Below are 23,459 nucleotides of genomic sequence, written 5' to 3' on the forward strand. Positions count from 1 at the left end.
CCATGATGCCCCCAGTCCCCAGAGTCTTCTGATTGACCCTCTGCTGTGGCCAATCATGGCGAGAAAAGCAGGAAGCAAGGCGGCGGCATGGCGAATCCAATTAGAGACGCTCTCTTTCTTCTAACTCCAGCTGACAGAGAGGGGGAGGGGGCGATCAGGGAGATATACAGTACAAACAGCCCGCGGTTCTCCTCTCCCTGTCACAGCGCTGCTGCCGAGTTCCCTGGTAAATGGAGCAGCGGCGCTGTAACAGGTAGAGGTGAGCCGTGGGCTGTCTGTACTGTATATCTCCCCCGATCGCCCCCTCCCCCTCTGTCACCGGGGCCGGCCACAGCCGCACAGGCAGCTCTCCTCAGACCCACACTTCCCTCATGCAGGAGATGGAAGAGGTGGGTGGACCAATTGATTGGCGCGGAGGCTGAGCGCTGTGAATGCTGGGGTGGCCGCAGTCTCTGACATCACTGGTTGCTAGGTGACGGTCGGCAAGCAATTTTAGAAGAGACTCTCAACCAGTGCAGGAGACAGCGCACAGCCCAACGCCGACCAGCATCTGCTCTCTGCTACGAGTCTCCTCTCATATAAAAAAAAAAAAAAAAAAAACATCTTGCCGGCCGGGCTGCCGCCCCCTCCTAAATGCCGCCTGGAACCATGGTCCCATTGGGTCCCATGGTAGGGCAGGCCCTGCCTCAGCCGGTTCCAGTGTGAACCGAGCCTAAGGCCTCATACACACGGCCGAGGAACTCGACGTGCCAAACACATCGAGTTCCTCGGCCAGTTCAGCCCTGAAGCCGCCGAGGAGCTCGGCGGGCCGAGAGCTCCCATAGAACAACGAGAAAATAGAGAACATGTTCTCTATTTTCTCGACGAGTTCCTCGGCGGCTCCATCGGGCCGAAAGTGTACACACGACAGAGTTTCTCGGCAGAATCCGGCTCTGACCGAGTTTCTCGCCGAATTCTGCCGAGAAACTCTGTCGTGTGTACGAGGCCTCAGAGTTGGTAAGAAGCAATATAATACATATTTGGTTTTTGTGTTTAATACCATTTTACATCTCAGCCTTGTTCCAAGAGCAGTAACCCATTGTCAGAAATGATATTGCACTAATTACACAGTGGGGTTGATTTACTAAAACTGGAGAGGGCAAAATCTGGTGCAGCTCTGCATAGAAACCAATCAGCTTCCATGTTTTTTTGTCAAAGGTTACAGGATAAGTTCATCTTTTAAAAAATAAAAGTCCTTTGGGTCAGCAGATCGCAGGTGCAGACGGTTAGTCCTAAAAACGGGTGGAACGTTCCCAAATGTGACCTTAGCCTTTACCTGAACAAGCTGAAGTTAGAAGCTGATTGGCTACCATGCAGAGCTGCAGCAGATTTTGCACTCTCCAGTTTTAGTAAATCAACCCCAATAAGTAGCAATGCAGTCCATGCAGACAGTAATTCCACCAACCATCTCTTGTGACTGGCTGAAGAAAGATCATGTTGGTGTTGTTTTGCATTGAATGCTAAGGACTACTAACTGCTGGGACTGGGAGCACTCGTTATCACACAGCAATTTTCCAAATTGTGTAAATTTCTTTGTGGCCGTGGCCTGTTGTATTGACAGGAGTTTCCCCATATTTGTGCAGTTAGAGCCTGTATACTAATGCCCCGTACACATGATCGGACTTTTGACCGGCCAAAATCGCATCAGAATTCCATCGGAGTAAAAGAGAATATGTTGTCTAAACTCAGACGGAATTCCTCGGAATTTCCGAAGAAAAAAGTCTGGGACACATGTTCGGAATTTCAGATGGAAAAAGTACATCTGACTTTTTCCATCGGAAATTCCGATTGTGTGTACGGGGCATTAGGCTGGACATAGAGCAAATTTCTTTTTTACAACCGCAGGAAAGAAATTTACCAGATTCCCTCATCAACACAGACCGTGTTGATGCGAGAATTCCTCCTCCAAGCCATTGTCTTTTCCCAGCGGGGGGGGGGGGGGCGTCCTGCCTGGAGAAGACAGTGATGATTTCTAGTGATAATCAGGGCTGGGGAAGGGATTTTTGACACCCTAGGCAAAACATAATTTTGCGGGCCCCCATTGGCTCCACCCCTGACTCCACCTCCTTTGCCCTGCCCATGTGACAGGAGGCGGCGCTATACAGCAAGAATCAGCTCTGCTTCCTCTAGCTCTAGCTCCAGTCCTCTAATTACACTATGGGCCAGACGGAGCAGCTGCCTGAAAGCAGAGCATGCAGACACGGAGGGAAATCAGCGGCCGAGTGACCCTAGGCAGCAGTGCGCCCTAGGCGGCTGCCTACTTTGCCTAGTGGTAGCACCGTCCCTGGCGATAATCGTAGGTAAAACCTGGCATTCTGGTTATACCCAAGAGTTGATCGATCAATCAACTTGGATACAATCATCCTACCCATACACAGTTTGAATCTGTGCCGGATCCTGCTAAACTGTGTATGGCCTGCCTAAGTTGGATAGAAGATTGTGATGGTTTCCAACAACCTGACAAGGTCATTTGGTTTTCTGGATGCCACCGTTTGGTATAATGGCCACAATGAAGTGCCATAAGCCAAAACACCCAGTCAGAGGCCAGGTTATGGTAGCTGAATACAACAGAAGTTTAACAATAAGCAGGGCAAAAAGCACAACTCAAGTAAAAGCTATGTTCTAAATCACGTTTTTCTTGTACCTCGAGCCCTCATGATTTGCATATAACCATTTCATATTTTACGAAGAATGCAGAAAATGATTAGCACTTGTTTTTACACGACAATAGAAAGGAACATTCTCTTTTATGTACTTGACATAGATCATAATCAGACTGTGCACCTCTGGCATACATCCAAAGACATGCCACCGTCTTCATCCTGGAACTCATTATACAAACTGTGACCTGATTGTCTCCAGGCTGCAGGGGTGCATTTGTCTGTACAGCATCAAGGGAGCAAGTGGGGCAGTATACGGCACCCAGGATAAGTGGTAGTCTGTGTGGGTGCTCAGCAGTAAAGGGGCCTTTTCCATTCAATGAATGTCTAGGTCCTAGTCAGGATATTTGCTGGTGACATGGCAAAACAAAATCAATTTCTGCCCAGAATCCTCTGTGGTCGGACTTTGACTCTGGAGGTTGGAAGAGATTGTCTGATGGAGCATACAAATGGTCGGATTTTCCAACAACAGCCTGCCATCACACAATTCCAATCGGAAAATCCGATCATGTGTACGGGCCTTTAGGGTCTACATGCCTCTTGCCGTTTCAGGAAAGTGTTCACAGCTGAGATCAGCTGCAGCTATAAAAATCAGCCATCTCCATCAGGGTTGTTCCTGGACTGGCTGTCGCAGGAGGGGGGCAGATTAAACCTCATAACTAGCGTTAGAAAAAAGGGGACAGAACTGTACAAAAATGTAATTATTAGATCCTCTTTAATATCAGAAGGTCAGTGTATACTATTACCTTAAATTGTATCTAAACCCAACAACAAAAACGTTCTATATTGCAGCATACTAATCTTTAGATGTGGTGACCTTTATTCGTGTTTTTCCAGGCTTGTCAGTAGCACACTTCGTGTTTAAGGGTGGCAACACTCACTGTATTTGTGGAGAAGCAGTATTGCCACCCCAAAACATGAAATATGTTAGGACAGGGCTCAGCAGATGACAGGTGTCAGGTAACCATGGCGACTAGAAATTGCATCCTGGCACCTGGGCTTTTGTCAGCCAATTAACTGTTGGCATCATTAAGACCCTCCTAACTACCTCCTCACTGCTTCCATCCTCTGTGCAAATCTGTCTTGCATAAAATCATCTGCCGTGTCGCCAGTGTGCACCTCTATACACTTGAAACATCCACACACAGCCCTGGAAGCTGTGTAGAAGCATAAACTTTGCAAGGGCTAGTGGACATTGAGTAGCATGGTCATGTGACAGCACCGACCATTGAGAGTCTGTTCTTTCTCCCAATACAAAAGAAGAGACTCTCATTGGTTAACACTGTCACATAACCACGCTAACCAATGGTCAGGAGCCCTTGCAAAGATTATGCTTTTACACATATTCTAGGGCTGTGGACGGAGATGCACACCGGTGACCGTGGGCGGCATGGCAGCGGATGATGTTGCACAAGACAGAGAAGTGCACAGGAGTTTCCGCCATCACAGGTTCTTTCCAGCCAACCGATAACATTGCCAATGGAGTTAGGTTGGGGTTATTGGTTGGCCGCTCTGCTGTAAGTAAGTTAGGGTTAGGAGGAGCAACCTCACCCTTCCCTCAGGCAGGGCCAATAGAATTTTTTTGAGATTTTCGTGCAGCCTTGTTAGCTTGCTACAGGAAGTTGGGGGTTCACTGGGTTTCTGGCAAGGTGTGTGTTTTTTTTTTTTTTTTTTTTAACCGTACAGGTGCTCCTCACTTAACGACCAGGTTCTGTTCCAATGACCAGTTTGTTAAACAAATTGGTTGTTAAACGAGGAGTCACAAATAATCAATATTTTAAGCATTATTAACTACTGTACAGAACACAAAAGAAAATTCTGTACTGTACAATACAATGATGTATAGCGCGTTGTTTGGGTGGAGAGAGCTGGTCGTAAGTCCGAGTGGTCGTTAAACAGGTAAGTGGTTAAACGAGAAGTATGTGTATCTCACAAAAGTGAGTACTTTATTATATCTTTAAATGTGACAACACTGGAGAAATTACACGTTGCTACAATGTAAAGTAGTGAGTGTACAGCTTGTATAACCGTGTAAATTTGCTTCTCCCTCAAAATAACTCAACACACAGCCATTAATGTCTAAACCGCTAGCAATAAAACCCTAGTACAAAATAAAAAAAAAATCAAATTGTGCCCAAAGTGTCAATATTTTGTGTGGCCACCATTATTTTCCAGCACTGCCTTAACCCTCGTGGGCATGGAGTTCACCAGAGCTTTAACAGGTTGCCACTGGAGTCCTCTTCAACTCCTCCATGACGACATCATGGAGCTGACGGATGTTGGAGACCTTGTGTTCCTCCACTTTCCGTTTGAGGATGACCCACAGATGCTCAATAGGGTTTAGATCTAGAGACATGCTTGGCCAGTCCATCACCTTTACCCTCAGCTTCTTTAGCAAGGCAGTGGTCATCTTGGAGGTGTGTTTGGGGTCGTTATCATGTTGGCCCAGTCTCCGAAGGGAGGGGATCATGCTCTGCTTCAGTATATCACAGTACATGTTGGCATTCATGGTTCCCTTATTGAACTGTAGCACACACTTGAAACCATCAGAACCAAATAAGTTTATCTTGGTCTCATCAGACCACATGACATAGTTCAAGGAATTCATGTCCTTGGTCTGCTTGTCTTCACAAACTGTTTGTGGGCTTTCTTGTGCATGATCTTTAGAAGAGGCTTCCTTCTGGGAAGACAGCCATGCAGACCAATTTGATGCAGTGTGCGGCATATTGTCTGAGCACTGACAGGCTGACCCCCCCACCCCTTTAACCTATGCAGTAATGCTGGCAGCATTCATACATCTATTTCCCAAAGACAACCTCTGGATATGACGGTTAGCACGTGCACTCAACTTCTTTTGTCGACTATGGCGAGGCCTGTTCTGAGTGGAACCTGTCCTGTTAATGCGCTATATGGTCTTGGCCACCATGCTGCAGCTCTGCTTCAGGGTCTTGGCAATCTTCTTATAGCCTAGACCAGAGATCTGCAATTAGTGGACCTCCAGCTGTTGCAAAACTACAAGTCCCATCATGCTTCTGTCTCTGGATGTCATGTTTTTGTCTGTCAGAGTCATTCCTATGCCTCATGGGACTTGTAGCTCTGCAACAGCTGGAGGTCCGCTAATTGCATATCCCAGGCCTAGACCATCTTTATGTAGAGCAACAATTCTTTTTTTCAGATCCTCGGAGAGTTATTTGCCATGAGGTGCCATGTTGAACATCCAGTGACCAGTATGCAACAGTGAGAGTGAAAAAACAAATTTAACACACCTGTTCCCCATTCACACCTGAGACCTTGTAACACTGATGAGTCACATGACAATGGGAGGGAAAATGGCTAATTGGGCCTAATTTAAAAATGTTCACTTAGGGGTGTACTCACTTTTGTTGCCAGCAGTTTAGACATTAATGGCTGTGTGTTGAGTTGTTTTGAGGGGGACAACAAATATACAATCTGTACATTCACTACTTGTGTCATTTCTTCAGTGTTGTCACATGAAAAGATATAATAAAATATTTACACTTTTGTGAGATATTGTTTATACCCAAAAACACATTGAGTGTTGTTTTTAATACATTTTACAACCATCTATGGAAAATTTGGGACATTGAAACAGTCAGTAAAAAAAATATATGGAAAATTGGAATACCATGTGAGCCTCAACAGGGCAATTTGCTGAGCTGTTTATATCAGAAGGAATCTAGGTCAGGCCAGAGACGGTTAAATACTCCCAGATAGGTGATCATTATCATCCTATCTTACATCAACATAGTAGTCAGATGAATAAAACTGGATCAATTTATTAGAGAGCATTGGACTTATGGGGAGGTACATTGTTTTTACTGTCTGTACTGGTGAATGTCTGTTAAGGGCCCATATAACTCTTAGGGCAGTCACCCATGCTGGTCCAATGAAAGCTCCCCGACGCGTGTGTTTTTGTTGCCATGCCTCTAAACACCAATGTTCATTTCAGCTTATCAAAGAATTCAATACTTGGATATGGTTTGCTAACCTGCTTGAATGCGGATTCTCTGCTAAATGATGGCTAACATCTCAAATACTAGATTGTTGCCAAATTTGCTCAAATATTGTCTGACATACCCCTTTGGTTACCTTTACGGCCGTTCTTGTCACTGCAAGTTTATCTTACCCTGCCTAGGCCATTTATTCCTAAACCTAGAGCCACAGACATTTACTGGCTGGTCCATGGCCATAAGCCCCACTTTCTTATTGTTTACCCCCGTGTTCGTCACTTTTTTGTATCTTTTTGTTTGGTTGGTACACGTTTGTCACAAGTGATTAGTAGGGTGTAGGTCCTCGGGCCTGCCCTGAATGTCTTGGGAGTGGGTGGACATGGCCTTCTGGCTTAGTTCGCCTGCTCTCATGGGGTCTCCCTTCGGGGGAGCCCCACCTAGAACTTGGGTGGGTCTGTTTCGGCAGACCTTCCAGAGAACGGGGTCCATCTGGTTTTGGCCGGATGGACCAAGTGAAGTACCTCAGTCCCCGTCTGGAGCCTAACGCCCCAGGGGATCAAGGTAAGGTCCTTCCTTGTGGAGGACAAGTGTAACACCCGTTGCACGTTTTTGTGTTTCACTCTTTATGTGTGTGCACATTTTTTTGGCACAGGGTGGAGTTTTTGGGTGTGTTTCACACGCCATGGGCTTTAAAAAAAAAAATAGGTGATGAGTGGCAGTGATTAGAGGAAGTTGCAACTATTGGGCCTCATGCACACTGGACGTTTTTGGACGTTTTTACAACAGATGTTTTTGGCAGTAGACATTTTTTTCTACAGTCAATAAACTCCCCATTATGTTATTCTATGTGTCCATGCACACATAGGTTTTATCAGCAGTTTTGAGTAGTAGCAATAAAAAAAAAAAACGAGTGGGTTCTGAGAGACATTTTTTCAGCTGTAAAAACGCTCAAACGCTGATAAACGTCGATAAACACAGATAAATGCTCAAAAACTCACCAGCGTTTTTAACGTTTTTGTCCACTATTTTCATTATTGTATACGTTCTGCCTTTAGTGGCTGACTGTCTATCTATGAGTGTGGTTAGCATCCCTGCTGAAATAAAGCGCCTCTGTTTTTTGCGATTGCATTTCATAAACAGATGTTGAGATTCTCCCTCCAGTGGCTGTCTTTATATTTATTTATATTTACAAGTGTGGTTAGCATCCCTGCTAAACAGCTGCTAAAATATAATCAAATAACCAAATCGAATTTTTTGTTTTTGTTTTGATCAGATCTATAGCTTGTTTACAAGCAGGGGCGGACTGACCATTCAGACACTCGGGCACTGCCTGAGGGCCCCATGCCACTAGGGGGCCCCATCATGGTTGCCAGCCTCAGTAAAACCAGGGACAGTACGTAAAAATCTGTGTTTTTAAAAAAAATCCCAAGATCATAGCTGCCCCGCCTCTCCAGTACCTTTTCAGTGTGTGTATGTGTATTCTGTGTGTGTATGTATTGTGTGTCTGTGTGTATACTTTGTATGTATACTGTATGGGCCATATCCACAAAGAACTTACGGCGGCATATCTATTGATACGCTGCGTAAGTTCTACGATGCGCCGTCGTATCTTTGTTTTGTATCCACAAAACAAGATACGCCTGAATGTGGGCTAGATCCGACTGACGTACGTCTTAGTACGCCGTTGGATCTTAGGTGCATATTTACGCTGGCGGCTAGGTGGCGCTTCCGTTGATTTCCGCGTAGAGTATGCAAATTAGCTAGATACGCCGATTCTCAAACGTACGTCCGCCCGGCGCATTTTTTTACGTAAGGCTTTTTTCGGTGTAACATTACCCCTGCCTCTATGAGGTGTACGCAATGTTAGGTATGGACGTCGGGACAGCGTCGAATTTTCCATTGTTTGCGTAAATCGTTTGCGAATAGGGCTTTGCGTAAGTTACGTTCACGTCGAAAGCATTGACTATTTGCAACGTGATTTCGCGCATGCGCACTGGGATACGTCCACGGATGGCGCATGCGCCGTTCGTAAAAAGTGTCAATTACATGGGGTCATGCCAGATTACCATACAACACGCCCACTCCAAGCCTACTTTGAATTACGCGGGCTTACGCCGGCAGATTTACGTTACGCCGGCCCGCATATGGGAGCAAGTTCTTTGTGGATACCCTAGGAGCCACTCTGATTTACGGCGGTGTAGCGCATATGAGATGCGCTACGCCCGCCTAAAAATACGCCCGTTTTTGTGGATCTGGCCCTATGTGTGTATATTGTGTGGCCCCATAATCTATTGCCTGGGTGCCCCATAATCTCCTATTTCCCAGGGGCCCCATAATTTCCTATTGCCCAGGGGCCCCATAATTTCCTATTGCCCGGGGGCCCCACGAGTTGTCAGTTCGCCCCTGTTTACAAGCGAGTAGTATATGATAAGGTAACACTGCAGCTGGATAGTTTCACAGTGCTGAAATGCCAGTTATCCACATTACGGAACTGAATATGACTTTATAGAATGCTTTTATTGTTCTCAGATAAACAGAGCTGTGCTTGGCAGTGTTTTATCCCATGCAATACATGAAATTGAGACAGTCTGTTGTCGGTTGTAATGCTGAGTGCACAGAGACTGCGGCTCACGCTAGTGAAGAATCTCATTAGAGGTAATTATTGCTGGACTGAGCCAAGCTTATGTTACAGAACATTTTGCTCAGAATGGCTTGACTGTGTACCAGACATCAAACGTTCAGCTGTTCTTCCTTCTATGATGTAAGAGCAGCCAGTCCGGCCTGTATACCGAGCTGACAAGTAGCAATATGTCTCTTTTATAGACTTGTTGTGGCTGTTCATCAAACTTCCTGCGTGATTAATTCTTCAGCATACCTACAAGGAAGCGATACTTTGCCACTAAGCGTACATTTAATTACCCTGTAGTCCATGACATCATCAAAGCGCATTTGCATTTTAAGTTCAGCTGTGCAACCAAACTTTACAGGAAAGCCTATGGAACAAATAACAATTTATATTAGGAAAATAGGTGTGAAAGGAAAGCAATTTATTATATGTTGCTTCATAAGAATTTTATTGGGAAGGAAGTTTATTATGTTGGGATATTTTGGGCCAGATTTTAGGTAGCCCAGCGTAATGATGTGCGGGCGTAACGTATCTCTGATACGTTACGCCGCCGTAAATTAGGGCGCAAGTTCCGTATTCAGAAAGAACTTGCGCCCTAAGTTATGGCGGCGTAACGTATGTGGGCCAGCGTAAGCCCGCCTAATTCAAATGGGGATGGGCGTGTTTTATTTAAATTAATGGTGACCCCGCGTTTGCATGCGCCGTTCGGGAAAGAATCCCAGTGCGCATGCTCGAAATTCCGCCGCAAATCGACAATGCTTTAGACGTGAACGTAACTTACGTACATCCCTATTCGCGAACGACTTACGTAAACGAAGTAAAAATTTCAAAATTCGACACGGGAACGACGTCCATACTTAACATTGCGTATGCCTCATAATAGCAGGAGCAACCTTACGCTGAAAAAGCCTAACGTAAACGACGTAAAAAAATAGCGCCGGGCGTACGTACATTTGTGAATCGGCGTATGTACCTAATTAGCATATTCCTCGCGTAAATCGACGGAAGTGCCACCTAGCGGCCAGCGTAAATATGCAGCCTAACATACGTTACGCCAGTCGGATCTTGGGGAAATCTATGCGTAACTGATTCTATGAATCAGGCGCATAGATACGACGGCCCGCACTAAGATACGACGGCAAATCTGGAGATACGCCGTCGTATCTCCTACCTGAATCCGGCCCTTTATGTGTATTTCCTTGAATGGAACACATATGCACTAATTGTTGTGTTCTTCAACTGTAACCCCTGGTTCACATTGGTGCGTTTTGACATGTCAAATTGGCGGCAATGGCACCGTCCTAATCGGTGCGACGCTGCATTTGCAGAGCTGAACCGATTTCGAAAAGTTTCTGTACAAATTTTTGTAAGTTTTGGGGTGCGAATTATTGCAGAAACCAACCTGCACAGATGAGCCCGCAAACAGATGAGCCCGCACAGATGTCTGTGAAATCGCCGCCGAAATCAGGACTGGCATGCGGGAATGAAATTCGGGCAAGTTCAGCTGAACTCGCACGGCTTCATTCCTGCAGCTCAGTGTGAACCTGGGCTTAGTGTACAGACACTGAAGAATGTAGAGAAAAAAAATGTTGTATGTGTTTTTAACCACTACTGTTGGCTAATTCAGACCTGTGCAATCTGACTTAGCTGAGGGGCATGTCAGACCTCTGCGGAGAGACCACTGCTTCTCCACAGAGAGTAAGGATCCCTCTGTACAGTATACCAACAAGGAAAAGGCATTTCTACTTAGGCTGCAGCTGCTTTCGTAAAGTGTTACTAAACCCACAAAAGTAAAATCAGTCTGTACATGCAGTAAAGCATGCTTGTTATACTCACTGTGGAACCTAAGGGAAAAATCCTCAGCATTGTGTAAAAAGGTTGTTTGACCCTGTTTTGTCTGTTCCTTCCCTTCTTCCACAGTCCCCAAACCATCTCCTGATAGAACAGAGGCTAGGGTACAAGCTGCACATGCTCAGTGTGGTGTGTATTGCTAGAGAGTGCATGTGATCAGCACAGGGCCAATCAGCACTGGCCAGACAGAGGGCCAGGGGTCCGGCAGCCTTATAGGAAAACTCCTCCTAAAAGCTTTAACCAGACACTGATAGAAGTCACAAGACTGCTCTTACTACTGACAAAAGGTATTTAGCAGTTTATATTTACTAAGACAGCGGCCGGTCCATAAGGGGTGCAGGGGCACCACCCCCCTAATCTCCATGCACCTGCCCCTAATCTTCATGCGGGGGGCGCCGGACACATAGATTTCTAAAAAGAGGCTCTAATTGGCTTAAAAAAATGGTTGGATTCGGGGACGCAGAGCAGTGTGCCCCATGCCAACCCACTTGTGACATTAGCGAATCAACATTCACTATTGTCTTCCTGCTTCTCCTCCCAGCCATTCAGGATAGGAAGCAGATCTTAAGACAGGATTGGCTAGATGGGGAAGCCGCCAGCAATCTGGATGGGGTAAGTGCAGACTTGGCAGGGGGGGGGGGTGGTGGTTTGGAGCACCAGGCACCACTGAAAAGATTGCATTGCCATGTTCTGTGTACTGTGGGAGACCAGGTATAGTGAATGCCGGGTCCTGGATTTAGAGACACACATAACTGCTCTGGAATGCAAATTACACATGCATGTCAAAAATGCACTACAAATGCATGTATATGGAACTGCACACTGAACGCAAGAATTGTGGTGTAAAAGCCCTTAATCTTTGCAATACATTTAATGGGGGGCACTGGAAGGGTCCTTTTTTTTAAATTCAAAGTTCACCTTTAAATACATTACTTTGGAGCATAGATCCCTACAGCATTACATAGATTTGGATATTCTAGCTCTATCGGGCATTGCCTTTAGTGCTAAAACACCCATTGTCATTATCTGCCCTTGATCTTTTCTGCCGCACATGAAGTAAATATACCTATTCAGGAACATATTTGTCATCAAGGTGTACAGACCCAGGTCACCGCAGCCTCCAGACCCATATCACTACAAATATATGACGTATAAACACCTGTTCACAAACGTCATTAATTTGCGTGCATGAATCAGTTCACGGTTCTAAATATGAAACCTAGTCCCTGGGATTACCTTCATTCATTTAAATTCACCGAAATAAATAATCAGTTCTTTGTGTGCCAAAGGAGCACTCTTGTATTCACAGGTACATTCAACAATTACCATCAGAAAAAGGGATGCAAAAAACACAAATCATTAAACTGATGAATGTAGAAAAAAAAAAAAATATCTTCATGGCTCATGGCAACCATATTTTGTTAAAGCCAGCATCAGATATATTTTGTATACGTGCTAAGTAATTTGCCTGTGCAACATTTACACTCGCCTTTCTATCTAAAAGTCTGGCACCATGTTTGTTTAGGTAACATCCAAAGCCTACATCCACATCTTGATCAGGGCCGGCCTTAGGTGTTCAGGGGCCCTGTGCGAGCTAATCCTGTGGCGCCCCCCCCCCCCCATTTTCACTAATCCTGTGGCGCCCCCAAGACATTGTGCAATTTGCCACCCCCCTGAAAGTGCCGCCTGGTACATTGGTACCATCGGGTCCCATGTGATCATGTGAGCAACTGACTGCGACTTACATTCTGCGAGCTGTGATGGCCGCACGGCACCCCTGTTGCCCATGGCGCCCTGTGCGGCCGCACAGCTCGCACACCCCAAAGGCCGGCCCTGATCTTGATCTATGGCCATACTTGCCATGTACCATGCTTTAGCACCATTGTCCCCACTCCATTGTCCCCACTCCCTATTCCCTCACTGGCCCATGTTCACATTGTGCCACACCCAGGGGCACACTTAGTCATCACCCCTGCCTCACATAGATGCATACCATGGCGTGTCCGACAGTACCATGCTCGATCCTACTCATTTAAGTGAGACAGAGCACAACACACTAAACGGTGCCCTAGCATGGTTTGGAGCTATCACACTAGTCAAATGAATTGGACTTTGGGGTCAAAAGTGCTTAGGCACAGGAGTACTTCCTAAGATGCTGGTCCATTGATAACAGAATCGTGCAATTCCTGTGTATGTATATGTGACGAACCCAGGGGCGGACTGACAACTCATGGGGCCCCCGGGCAATAGAAGAGTATGGGGCCCCTCTGGCTTACAGATGGCCATCACGCCAGGAGGTAGTGCAGAGGCGGGCAGCTAAAATCTTGGGATATTCACATTAAAAGCATGTCATTTTCGGACATATCAAGGACAGATCTAAAAAAAACACAGATTTTTACATACTGTCCCTGGTTTTACTGAGCCTGGCAACCCGGATGGGGCCCCCTAGTGGCATGGGGCCCTCGGGCAGTGCCCGAGTGACTCAATGGTCAGTCCGCCCCTGGACGAACCCTTGTCCTCAACAGGACTATGTCCACCGCCAATGCTTCCTCTGTCCAGAACCAGCACTATCCAAGACCCTTTAGCTCACCCAGTCACCTCACCAGCCATAACACAGTGTAGGGTGACTAACAACATCAAACTGCCTCTATTCCAGCACATGTTACAACAGATAAATGACTCAGACACTCCCTCCACCCTTGGATTCAGGGCAAGTTAAAGCAGATGTCTGCTAATATGTCTACAAATACTGCAGCTGCTGACTTTTAATATTAGGACACTTACCTGTCCTGGAGTCCAGCGCCGTCCACAGCAGAGGACGAGCGATCGCTCGTCACTCTGCTGCCCCCCCGCCATCCTCGATGAGGGAACCAGGAAGTGAAGCTCTCCGGCTTCACTGCCCGGTTCCCTACGGCGCATGCGCGAGTCGTGCTACGCCTGCAGATTGGCTCCCGCTGTGTACTGGGAGCCGAGTGTTCCCAGAACACAAGGGGGGGACAGGAGGTGACGTCATGCCCGCAGTCTGCCCAAGACTGTGTGGCTGAAAGTGGGTGCAAATACCTGTCTTTAGACAGGTATCTGCACCCCCTCCCCCTGAAAGGTGTCAAATGTGACACCGGAGGGGGGGAGGGTTCCGATCAGCGGGAGTTCCACTTTAGGGTGGAGCTCCGCTTTAAACTGTCCAATGACAATAGACACACAGGTCAGGTGTATTCAAACTTCTCATCAGTAAACAGTCTCATCAGAAGGCGGAGGGGGGCTGCTGGAGGAGTCCCCCCTCCCTCTACATGGACATCCATCCCATAATATAAGTTTCTTCCAAGGCAGACAGACACAAACAATGGAATACAACCACACCCCAAACGATCACAGCAAAGAGTGCACAACAAAATGAGACAATATATATATATATATATATATATATATATATATATATATATATATATATATATATATATATATATATATATATATATATATATATATATCTCACAACATTCCAGTGTGGCTGTACAGTGACATAGTGGTGGGATGTCATAGTGGTATAGTGATGTCATAGTGGTATAGTGATGGTATAGTGATGTCATAGTGGTATAGTGATGTCATAGTGGTATAGGGATGTCATAGTGGTTTGATGTCATAGTGGTGTGATGGTATAGTGATGTCATAGTGGTATAGTGATGTCATAGTGATATAGTGATGTCATAGTGATATAGTGATGTCATAGTGATATAGTGATGTCATAGTGGTATAGTGATGTCATAGTGGTGTGATGTCATAGTGATATAGTGATGTCATAGTGGTGTGATGTCATAGTGGTATAGTGATGTCATAGTGGTGTGATGTCATAGTGGTATAGTGATGTCATAGTGGTGCGATGTCATAGTGATATAGTGATGTCATAGTGGTTTGATGTCATAGAACCTCTCCGTCACTCCTGTATAATATATTTTGTATCTGAAGAAGCGGTGATGTCATAGTGGTATAGTGATGTCATAGTGGTGTGATGTCATAGTGGTATAGTGATGTCATAGTGGTGTGATGTCATAGTTGTATAGTGATGTCATAGTGGTTTGATGTCATAGTGGTATAGTGATGTCATAGTGGTGGGATGTCATAGTGGTAAAGTGATGTCATAGTGGTGTGATGTCATAGAACCTCCCCGTCACTCCTGAGCCATGACTAAGCACTGACTGCCAGTGCGAAACGCGTTGGCCATACTGTATGTTGTTGGTTTGCAGTGACTGTATGCACAGTTGAAAAAGAAAAGACATCTCTTTTTAAGAAATTTTGGAGTGCGGCTGTCCAGTTTTCGTCCTTTTTATTTTTGCTATCATTAGCATTGCCAGCACCCTGGTGGTTCAACAGCCCTTGATTGTCTACGGGGCTCACCTGGAGCGGTGAGAATTTTGTCTGTGTTCAAAAAATTACGTCGGTGCAACGTCATTTCGCGCAAAGCACGGCAGGAAATTTCAAAACGGAGCATGCGCAGTACGTTCGGCGCGAGAACCCGCCTAATTTAAATGATACACTCCCCATTTGAATTAGGCGGGCTTGCGCCGGACGGCTTTACACTACGCCGCCGCAAGTTTACAGGCAAGTGCTTTGTGAATCAAGCACTTGCGCTGAAAACTTGCGGCGGTGTAACGTAAATGACATACATTGCGCCGCCGCAAATGTATGTGTATCTGGCCCAAAGTTTCCAGAGCTCTTCCAGGTAAGCTGAGTTGCACAAACCCCCTACCCAAAGTGACTCCTGTCACAGTATACATTTCTCTCAAATATCATCTCTAACTTTGTACATTGCTACAATATTCTAATATTGCAGTATAAATTCTGGCAGGAGGGAGGGAAAGACTGAGAAAATGCCTACTCCAGCCTGCAGCAGCCTGATGACCACATTCTCATAGACTGCATCTCTCAGCCTAGACACAGCCTGAAGCTCAAGTTACAAAATTGAACCAGTTTGAGGCTCCGTTCATATATGCTGTGGCAGCAGCTCACAGCAGAGGGTCCGGAGCGTCCCTGTCCACCGTTTCAGGTGCAAATCGTTTCCGAATTTTTGCCTAGATTCGCACCTGAATCAGAACCAAAGACAGTCTTCTGTCATACGAATTGGTTGTGACGAAATCGGCATCCAGTCTTCGTATGTGTGAACCCGGCCTGAAAGGCTGCTATTTTTTTCTGTCTGATGTGAAATTATTGACGTGAAAGTGACAATTAGGGTGAACCTCTCTGGATCATCTGCGTGTTTAGAGTTCTCAGGTGAATTTTGAATTTTTTTTGCTCAGATAACAAAAAAACTTTCAAAAGAGAGTTGGGGAGGAAAGACAGACAGTAGAAATGGGTCCCGTTATGTTTTAGACATACGATTGGCGGCCTTCTAATAATCCTAAACAATGTAGAAAAATTCTGGCTACACAGGTAGAGCATGGATAGCAAATGGGAAATATTTTGTTTGGGATCTCAGTATTATATTTGTTGCTATATTTGTTCATTCAAACCTTTGCATTTTCATTGCCTTTTTTTTACCTAATGCATTTTCATTTACTGATGTGTATTTTCACTGTATGTGATATTTACAGTTATAAGCAACCTGTTTTTCTGAATGAAATCGATTCATTCGGTGTGTATTGATGTGATTTAGCTGTGATTGCCACAGCTAATCACATGGTACAGATTGGCTGTAATTGGCCCTGTCTGTATCATGTGATCACTGTGACCAATTACAGCGAGCAGCACAATAGTACACAATGAATGGCATGAATGGAAGCCATCCATTGTGTACAATTGTCATGTGATCTGCTGTGATTGGTCAAAGCGGTCACATGGTACCGGCAACTGTCCAGTACAGTGATTTGTCATCGGCTGGACACAGTGGGTGACAGATTGCGCCGCAGCATGAACCATGCAAGCTGCTTTCCGGGGAGGACATCCTAGAACTGGAGCGGTCCCGCCCGGCTGTCATTTGTCTATAGGCCAGGACTGGTTAATGGGAACAAAACCCCCCCAAAAAATTGCTAAAAACAAAGTTTAAATACACACTATGGGCCAGATTCAGAAAGATCCGTGGATCTTTCTGCTGGCGTAACGTATCTTATTTACGTTACGCCGGCGCAAGTTTTTCAGGCAAGTGCTTTATTCACAAAGCACTTGCCTGTAAAGTTGAGCCGGCGTAGCGTAAATCCCCTGGCGGAATTCAAATTCCGCGGGTAGGGGGCGTGTAACATTTAAATCAAGCGCGTCCCCGCGCCGACCGCGACTGAATCCCAGTGCGCATGCTCCAAATGACGTTGGCAATTCGTCATTCTTTCGACGTGAGCGTAAATTACGTCCGTATTCGCGAACGACTTACGCAAATGATGTAAAATTTCAAAACTCAGCGCGGGAACGACGGCCATACTTAACATTAGCTACGCCTCATATAGCAGGGGTAACTATACGCCGGAAAAAGCCGAACGCAAACGACGTAAAAAAAAAGCACCGGGCGGTCGTTCGTTTCTGAATCGGCGTAACTCCTCATTTGCATATTCCTTGCGTAATAATACGGAAGCGCCACCTAGCGGCCGGCCTGGAATTGCAGCCTAAGATCCGACTGTGTAAGTCACTTACACCTGTCGGATCTTAGGGATATCTATGCGTAACCTGATTCTATGAATCAGGCGCATAGATACGACGGCCGGACTCAGAGATACGACGGCGTATCAGGAGATACGCCATCGTATCTCTTTTCTGAATCCGGGCCAATATATGGAAACTATTTCCCAAAGGTTATTTTTGCATTCACATATATTGATGTGGGTCGACAAGAATCATGATGTGCAACAATGTATCAACATGTGTTTCAACATGTTACAAAGTGCCTTGGCCTGCTGTTTGATGCCATCTCTTTGCTTCCTATGAAAAATACATCACACAAACATTGCAAATGTGTGTTTCCAGCCTTACCGTGGACTTTTACTTTTTTAATTTTTTTAATTTTAAGCTTAAAATCAATTAGAAGATGCAATAAAAGAAAGAATTGACGATCTGACTACAGTATATGTTGGTCTAACTGTTTAGGGTAATGATTCAAGATTTTTTCTGTAATCGTTTAATGAAAGTTTAGAGCACTAGATCTTCAAAATGCATCTGGTTGTTGACTGGTACAGATGAGCAGTTGGTATCTGAATGGTGAACTATACTCTGTAAGTGCCAGATGTACATGGCACATGAAGCTGAACTATGTAAAAACAGCTAAAATCAAAGTTGAAATACACTATATTGTGAAAAGTATTGGGACACCTGTCTTTACACGTACATGAACTTTAATGGCATCCCAGTCTTAGTCCGTAGGGTTTAATATTGAGTTGGCCCACCCATTGCAGCTATACCAGCTTTACCTCTTCTGGGAAGGCTGCCCACAAGGTTTAGGTGTGTGTCTATGGGAATGTTTGAATATTCTTACAGAAGTGCATTTGTGAGGTCAGGCACTGATGTGGCGAGAAGGCCTGGCTCTCAGTCTCCGCTCTAATTCATCCCAAAGGTGTTCTTGAGGTCAGGGCTCTGCTTTGTGCACTGGTCCAAATCATTTGGTGGAGGGAAGATTATGGTGTGTGGGGTTGTTTTTCAGGGGTGGAGCTTGGCCCCATAGTTCCAGTGAAGGGAACACCTAAGGCGTCAGCATACCCAAGACATTTTGGACAATTTCATGAATAGTTTCGGGATGGCCCCTTCCTGTTCCAACATGACTGCGCACCAGTGCACAAAGTAAGGTCCATAAAGACATGGTCAAGGGTCACAAGGCGGGTTCCCAGAGGTCAAAGGTCACATGGCATGGCTGACCCACCCCCACCAAAGTGTACCGCCTACCCCAACTAAGTCGGGGAATGAACAAGTCGGGGAAAGCGTCTCAACCTGATAGAACACCTTTGGGATGGATTACAGCAGAGACTGCGAGACAGGCCTTCTCGTACAACATCAGTGCAATCTATGCATTAAGGTGAAAAAACATCTGGTGTTGCCGCCCCCCGTTTTACTTACCTGACCCGTCGAAAGTCCCGTGTGGTCCCGAGATCCTCTTCGCCGCTCAGCCTGGCCGCTGATTGGCTAGAGCGGATGGATTGAGAGCAGCGCAGCCATTGGCTGGCGCTGCTGTCAATCACATCCAGTGACGCGGCGCGCCAAGTGATACAGCGAGCGGCTATGGCCGCTCGCCGTATCACAAGAGCGCGCCCGCAATTACTGACCACCATGCGAGCTCTCGCATGACTGTGGTGAGTAATTGCGGGGAGGACCAGAGGTCCCGCTGAGGGACCCCAGAAGACGTGGATCGGGGCCACGCTGTGCAAAACGAACTGCACAGTAGAGGTTAGTATAACATGTTCCTTTACAAACGCTTTAAAGCTGTTATACCTGCAAAGGGTGGGCCAACCCAATACTGAACCCTACGGACTAAGACTGGGATGCCACTAAAATTCATGTGCATGTAAAGGCAGGCGTACCAATATTTTTGACAATATAGTGTACATAACTGTATATGGGAACTGGAGTTCCCAAAGGTTTTGGGACTGTGTGATCCAGGCACTCTTGCCAGACCGCACAACTAGATTCTCAACCTGCCATTGCAGCACAGCTTTTCCAAGAGTGCACAATCGTCCTTCTAAATGATCAATGAGGAAGCTCATACTTGATCCTTGCACTGGTCTTTATAAACGTTGGGAATAGAAGAAATGGCCGCACACCACTGTAGATCAAAATCCTTTTTTATTTGGACAGAATGCTGGTTCTTGTAGTTTTGGGATGTCCAAAAAAAAAAGGATTTTAATCCACAGTACAGTGGTGTGCGGCCCTTTCTTCAATTCTCACTGTGTGCTGTATGGGGCTGCAGGAGGAGAGCAAAACAAATTCAGATATTTACACTAATTATATTCAAAAAAAGTTTTTAATGAAAAATACTGCATTAATAATTTTATATCTGGAGTTTAAAAATGTATGCAAAATCCAATGCCCACAAATGGGTTCTTGCGACCTGTGTCCTGTTGGCTAGACATTTTAAGCATCAATATGACTCATCGTATATACTCGAGTATAACCTGAGTTTTTCAGCAAATTTTTTGATGCTGAAAATGCCCCCCCCATGACTTATACTCGAGTCACCTTTTTGCGCCTGATCTCCCGGACTTTGGCGACCCGGTATCGTCCAAACTTGGCACACATATAGCCCCACTCTTCCTCTACAAGTGTGCAAAGTTTATTGTGCGGGGGACCTACGGCCGGGGAGCACCGATTTTTCAAAGTTGGGCACCTCTTCCATAGACTCCAATGTTAAACCGTAATTTCTCTGGTAAATTTGGGGACATGGTACCAGCCGGCCGTAGGTTCCCTGGACCCAACACTTGGCACACATGTAGTCCCAGTACAAGTGTGCAATGTTTGCTGTCTGGGGGACCCACGGCCGGGGAGCACCAATTTTTCAAACCCGGGCACCCCTTCTATATACTCCTATGTTAAACGTAAGTCTAGTCATGGGCACAGTGAGGCATGGGCACAGTGAGGCATGGGCACGGTGAGGCATGGGCACGGTGAGGCATGGGCACGGTGAGGCATGGGCACGGTGAGGCATGGGCACGGTGAGGCATGGGCACAGTGAGGCATGGACACGGTGAGGCACAGTGAGGCATGGGCATGGTGAGGCATGGGCACAGTGAGGCATGGGCACGGTGAGGCATGAGCACAGTGAGGCATGCACATGGACACAGTGAGGCATGCAGATGGACACCCTATGCTTATACTCGAGTCAATACGTTTTCCCATTTTTTTGTGATAAAATTAGGTGCCTCGGCTTATATTCGGGTCGGCTTATCCTCGAGTATATACGGTAAATAAAAAATCTCTACAACCTTTAAGCAGCATTTTACCATTTTCCTTGGAAATAAATGGCTGAAGCTGCAAGTTGGCTTTTTGGTACTCAATGATGAGATAAAAATATCCACTCGTATGTCATCAGCCATTGTACCATTTTGCACATTGTACCATGTACAAGACAATGTGGAAGTTCTGCATTTGTATGTAAAGGAAGTCCGAATACTTGTGACGGAGAAGCCCAGGCCCCTTGAAGTTGGACAAGACGTGAGGATTTCGGGAATTGTGAGAAAACCATGTGTCCTGTTTCCTATGAAGGAAAATAGACCTGCTGCTTTTTGTTTGATGTGAAAGGGGGAGGAATGAAGGGGAGGTGACTTTCTTTCTCCATCACAGATCCTGACATTTCAAATACATTGTCCAGAAAGGCTTTTCTCATCGTGACTGCGATGTTCATTTACCCTCTTCCTTTATTTCCACAGTAGACCAGCTCATGGCTGTACGACAATCCCCAGACTGGCCCTGGAGTTAAAGCAAATCATTCACTGCACGTCCCATTCCAAGCTTCCCCAAGTGAATCCCATACGGATGATGATGCCTTTAGGACAGCTTATCAAAGGAGCCAGCTTGGATGAACTCATACAGATGTGTATTCAAACTTTTGGTAAGTTATCATGATCTTCTGTCATCTCCTTTTTTTTATTTATTTTTTGCTAAATATTTCGCAAGCGACAGAAAAGTAAAAGACCATAACCAATTATCTTCCGCATGATGATCCTATTTTTAATTAAGCGGGTTCCAAATAAAACAGAATGATGTGCGTGTCGTAATAGTCTCATAAAATTTGTTGCAAAAGTAGTAGATGTTAAATACAATTTGAATAAATCACAACCTTTGCTAGCAAATGGCAATTGGAATCTTGCAAACTGTTGCAGTAAATAGAAACTCCACTTCCTCCTAATTTTTTTTTTTTTTTTTTTTTTTTTTAATCGACCCGGTAATTTGTTTAGCGCTCTCATGACTATTATACAATACAAGATCATTACTCCCTGTTTTTAGTCGGAGCCGTACACATTTATTTTTGGCTCTTTGTATTCTATTTGGGTTGTATTATGTCCCTCACAATTTCTTTTGTTTTCTCTTCCTGAACTCTGTAAAGACATTGATTGTTCATTTCTAAATATACATGTGACAGTCAAACGGATGGGGGTAAAATCCAGCAGTGGGTTACCATAAACGGCACTAGATCAAATGCCTTAGCCAGCAGCTGGCTTTTCCATTGTGCCTACTTTATAATTACAGCTGTGAGGAGCGATTGTTGGAAAATGTTTTGCCTACAATCATGACATATTAACAAGGTAATGGCTTTATTAGTCTGCATTCTGATATACATTTTGGAAGTTCCGTGTTATTTATAAGAAACATTTCCATGCAGAACAAGGCCAGAGATAATTAGGAAATCCCGTGACATTTTTTCAACCCTACCTTTCTCTGATGGAAATTATTTTGTCTTCTGATATGAGTATTTGCATGGATCAAACAAGAATGTTTTCCATTTATGATGCCTTAATTGGCGTGGGGTGCTTGTCAGTGCAATTTCACAAGAATGTCTTATTTATTAAACCAGAAAAAAAAAATTGTGTCCTTGGATATTGGGTGACATGGAACTCTTGATAGCATTGCTAGTATTTTCTATTTACTGAGCTGGCCATTCATAGGCTATAGCCATGTTTTTTTTACTCCTTGTTGATTAATGAATGTTGACTTGAAACAGTCCTGAAGCCTGAATAAAACCCAGATAACATGGTGTGTACATTATCCCAAGTGATAAGAGTTATGTCTGGCTGGAGAGATTTCCATGGAGGATGTAATGGGATTCATGGAGTACAGATAATGCCCCTTCCTGATATCAGTAGTGTACCTCTACTTCCTCCACACCAGTGTTGCCAACCTACCAGATTGGAATTTACTGACACAACACCCAAAATTTACCGGCACAGCCAAGTTTTTACTGGCATTTCCAAATGTTACACAATTACAGTTTTAAAGGATTACTAAAGTTATTATTTTTAAATAACAAACCTGTTATACACACCTCCACTGTGCAACTCGTTTTGCACAGAGTGTCCCCGAACCTGGTCTTCTGGGGTCCCTCGGCAGCTGTCTCGGCTCCCCCCCGCAAGGACTCAACACCTTAATGCGAGCGAGCATGGTGTTAAGTCTTTGCGGGCACGCTCCCGTGATACAGCCGACGGCCATAGCCGTATCACTCGGCCCCGCCCTCGGGCGTGCCGCGTCATTGGATGTGATTGACAGAAGCGCGAGCCAATGGCTGCGCAGCTTTCAATCAACCAATGACAGGGCCGAGAAGCTTGCGCGTTCACAGCGCAGGACTTTCGAGGGGTCAGGTAAAGGGGGGGGTTCGGGGGGGCCTATAATTGACAGATGTTTTTTCACCTTGATGCATAG

General features: G+C 45.4%; 1 protein-coding gene across 2 annotated transcripts in view; it reads left to right on the top strand.

Annotated features, from left to right (window-relative positions):
• The window catches only part of RASGRP1 (RAS guanyl releasing protein 1), a 92,797-nt gene that overhangs the window by 12,348 nt on the left and 56,990 nt on the right, over positions 1-23,459 (top strand). For both annotated transcript variants that reach the window (XM_040332844.1, XM_040332845.1), the window contains exon 2: positions 21,473-21,654. In XM_040332844.1, the coding sequence (XP_040188778.1) occupies positions 21,473-21,654 (182 nt within the window). The remainder of the gene's footprint in view (positions 1-21,472; positions 21,655-23,459) is intronic.

The sequence above is a fragment of the Rana temporaria genome, chromosome 13, assembly GCF_905171775.1.
Source record: "Rana temporaria chromosome 13, aRanTem1.1, whole genome shotgun sequence".
Taxonomy (NCBI): domain Eukaryota; kingdom Metazoa; phylum Chordata; class Amphibia; order Anura; family Ranidae; genus Rana; species Rana temporaria.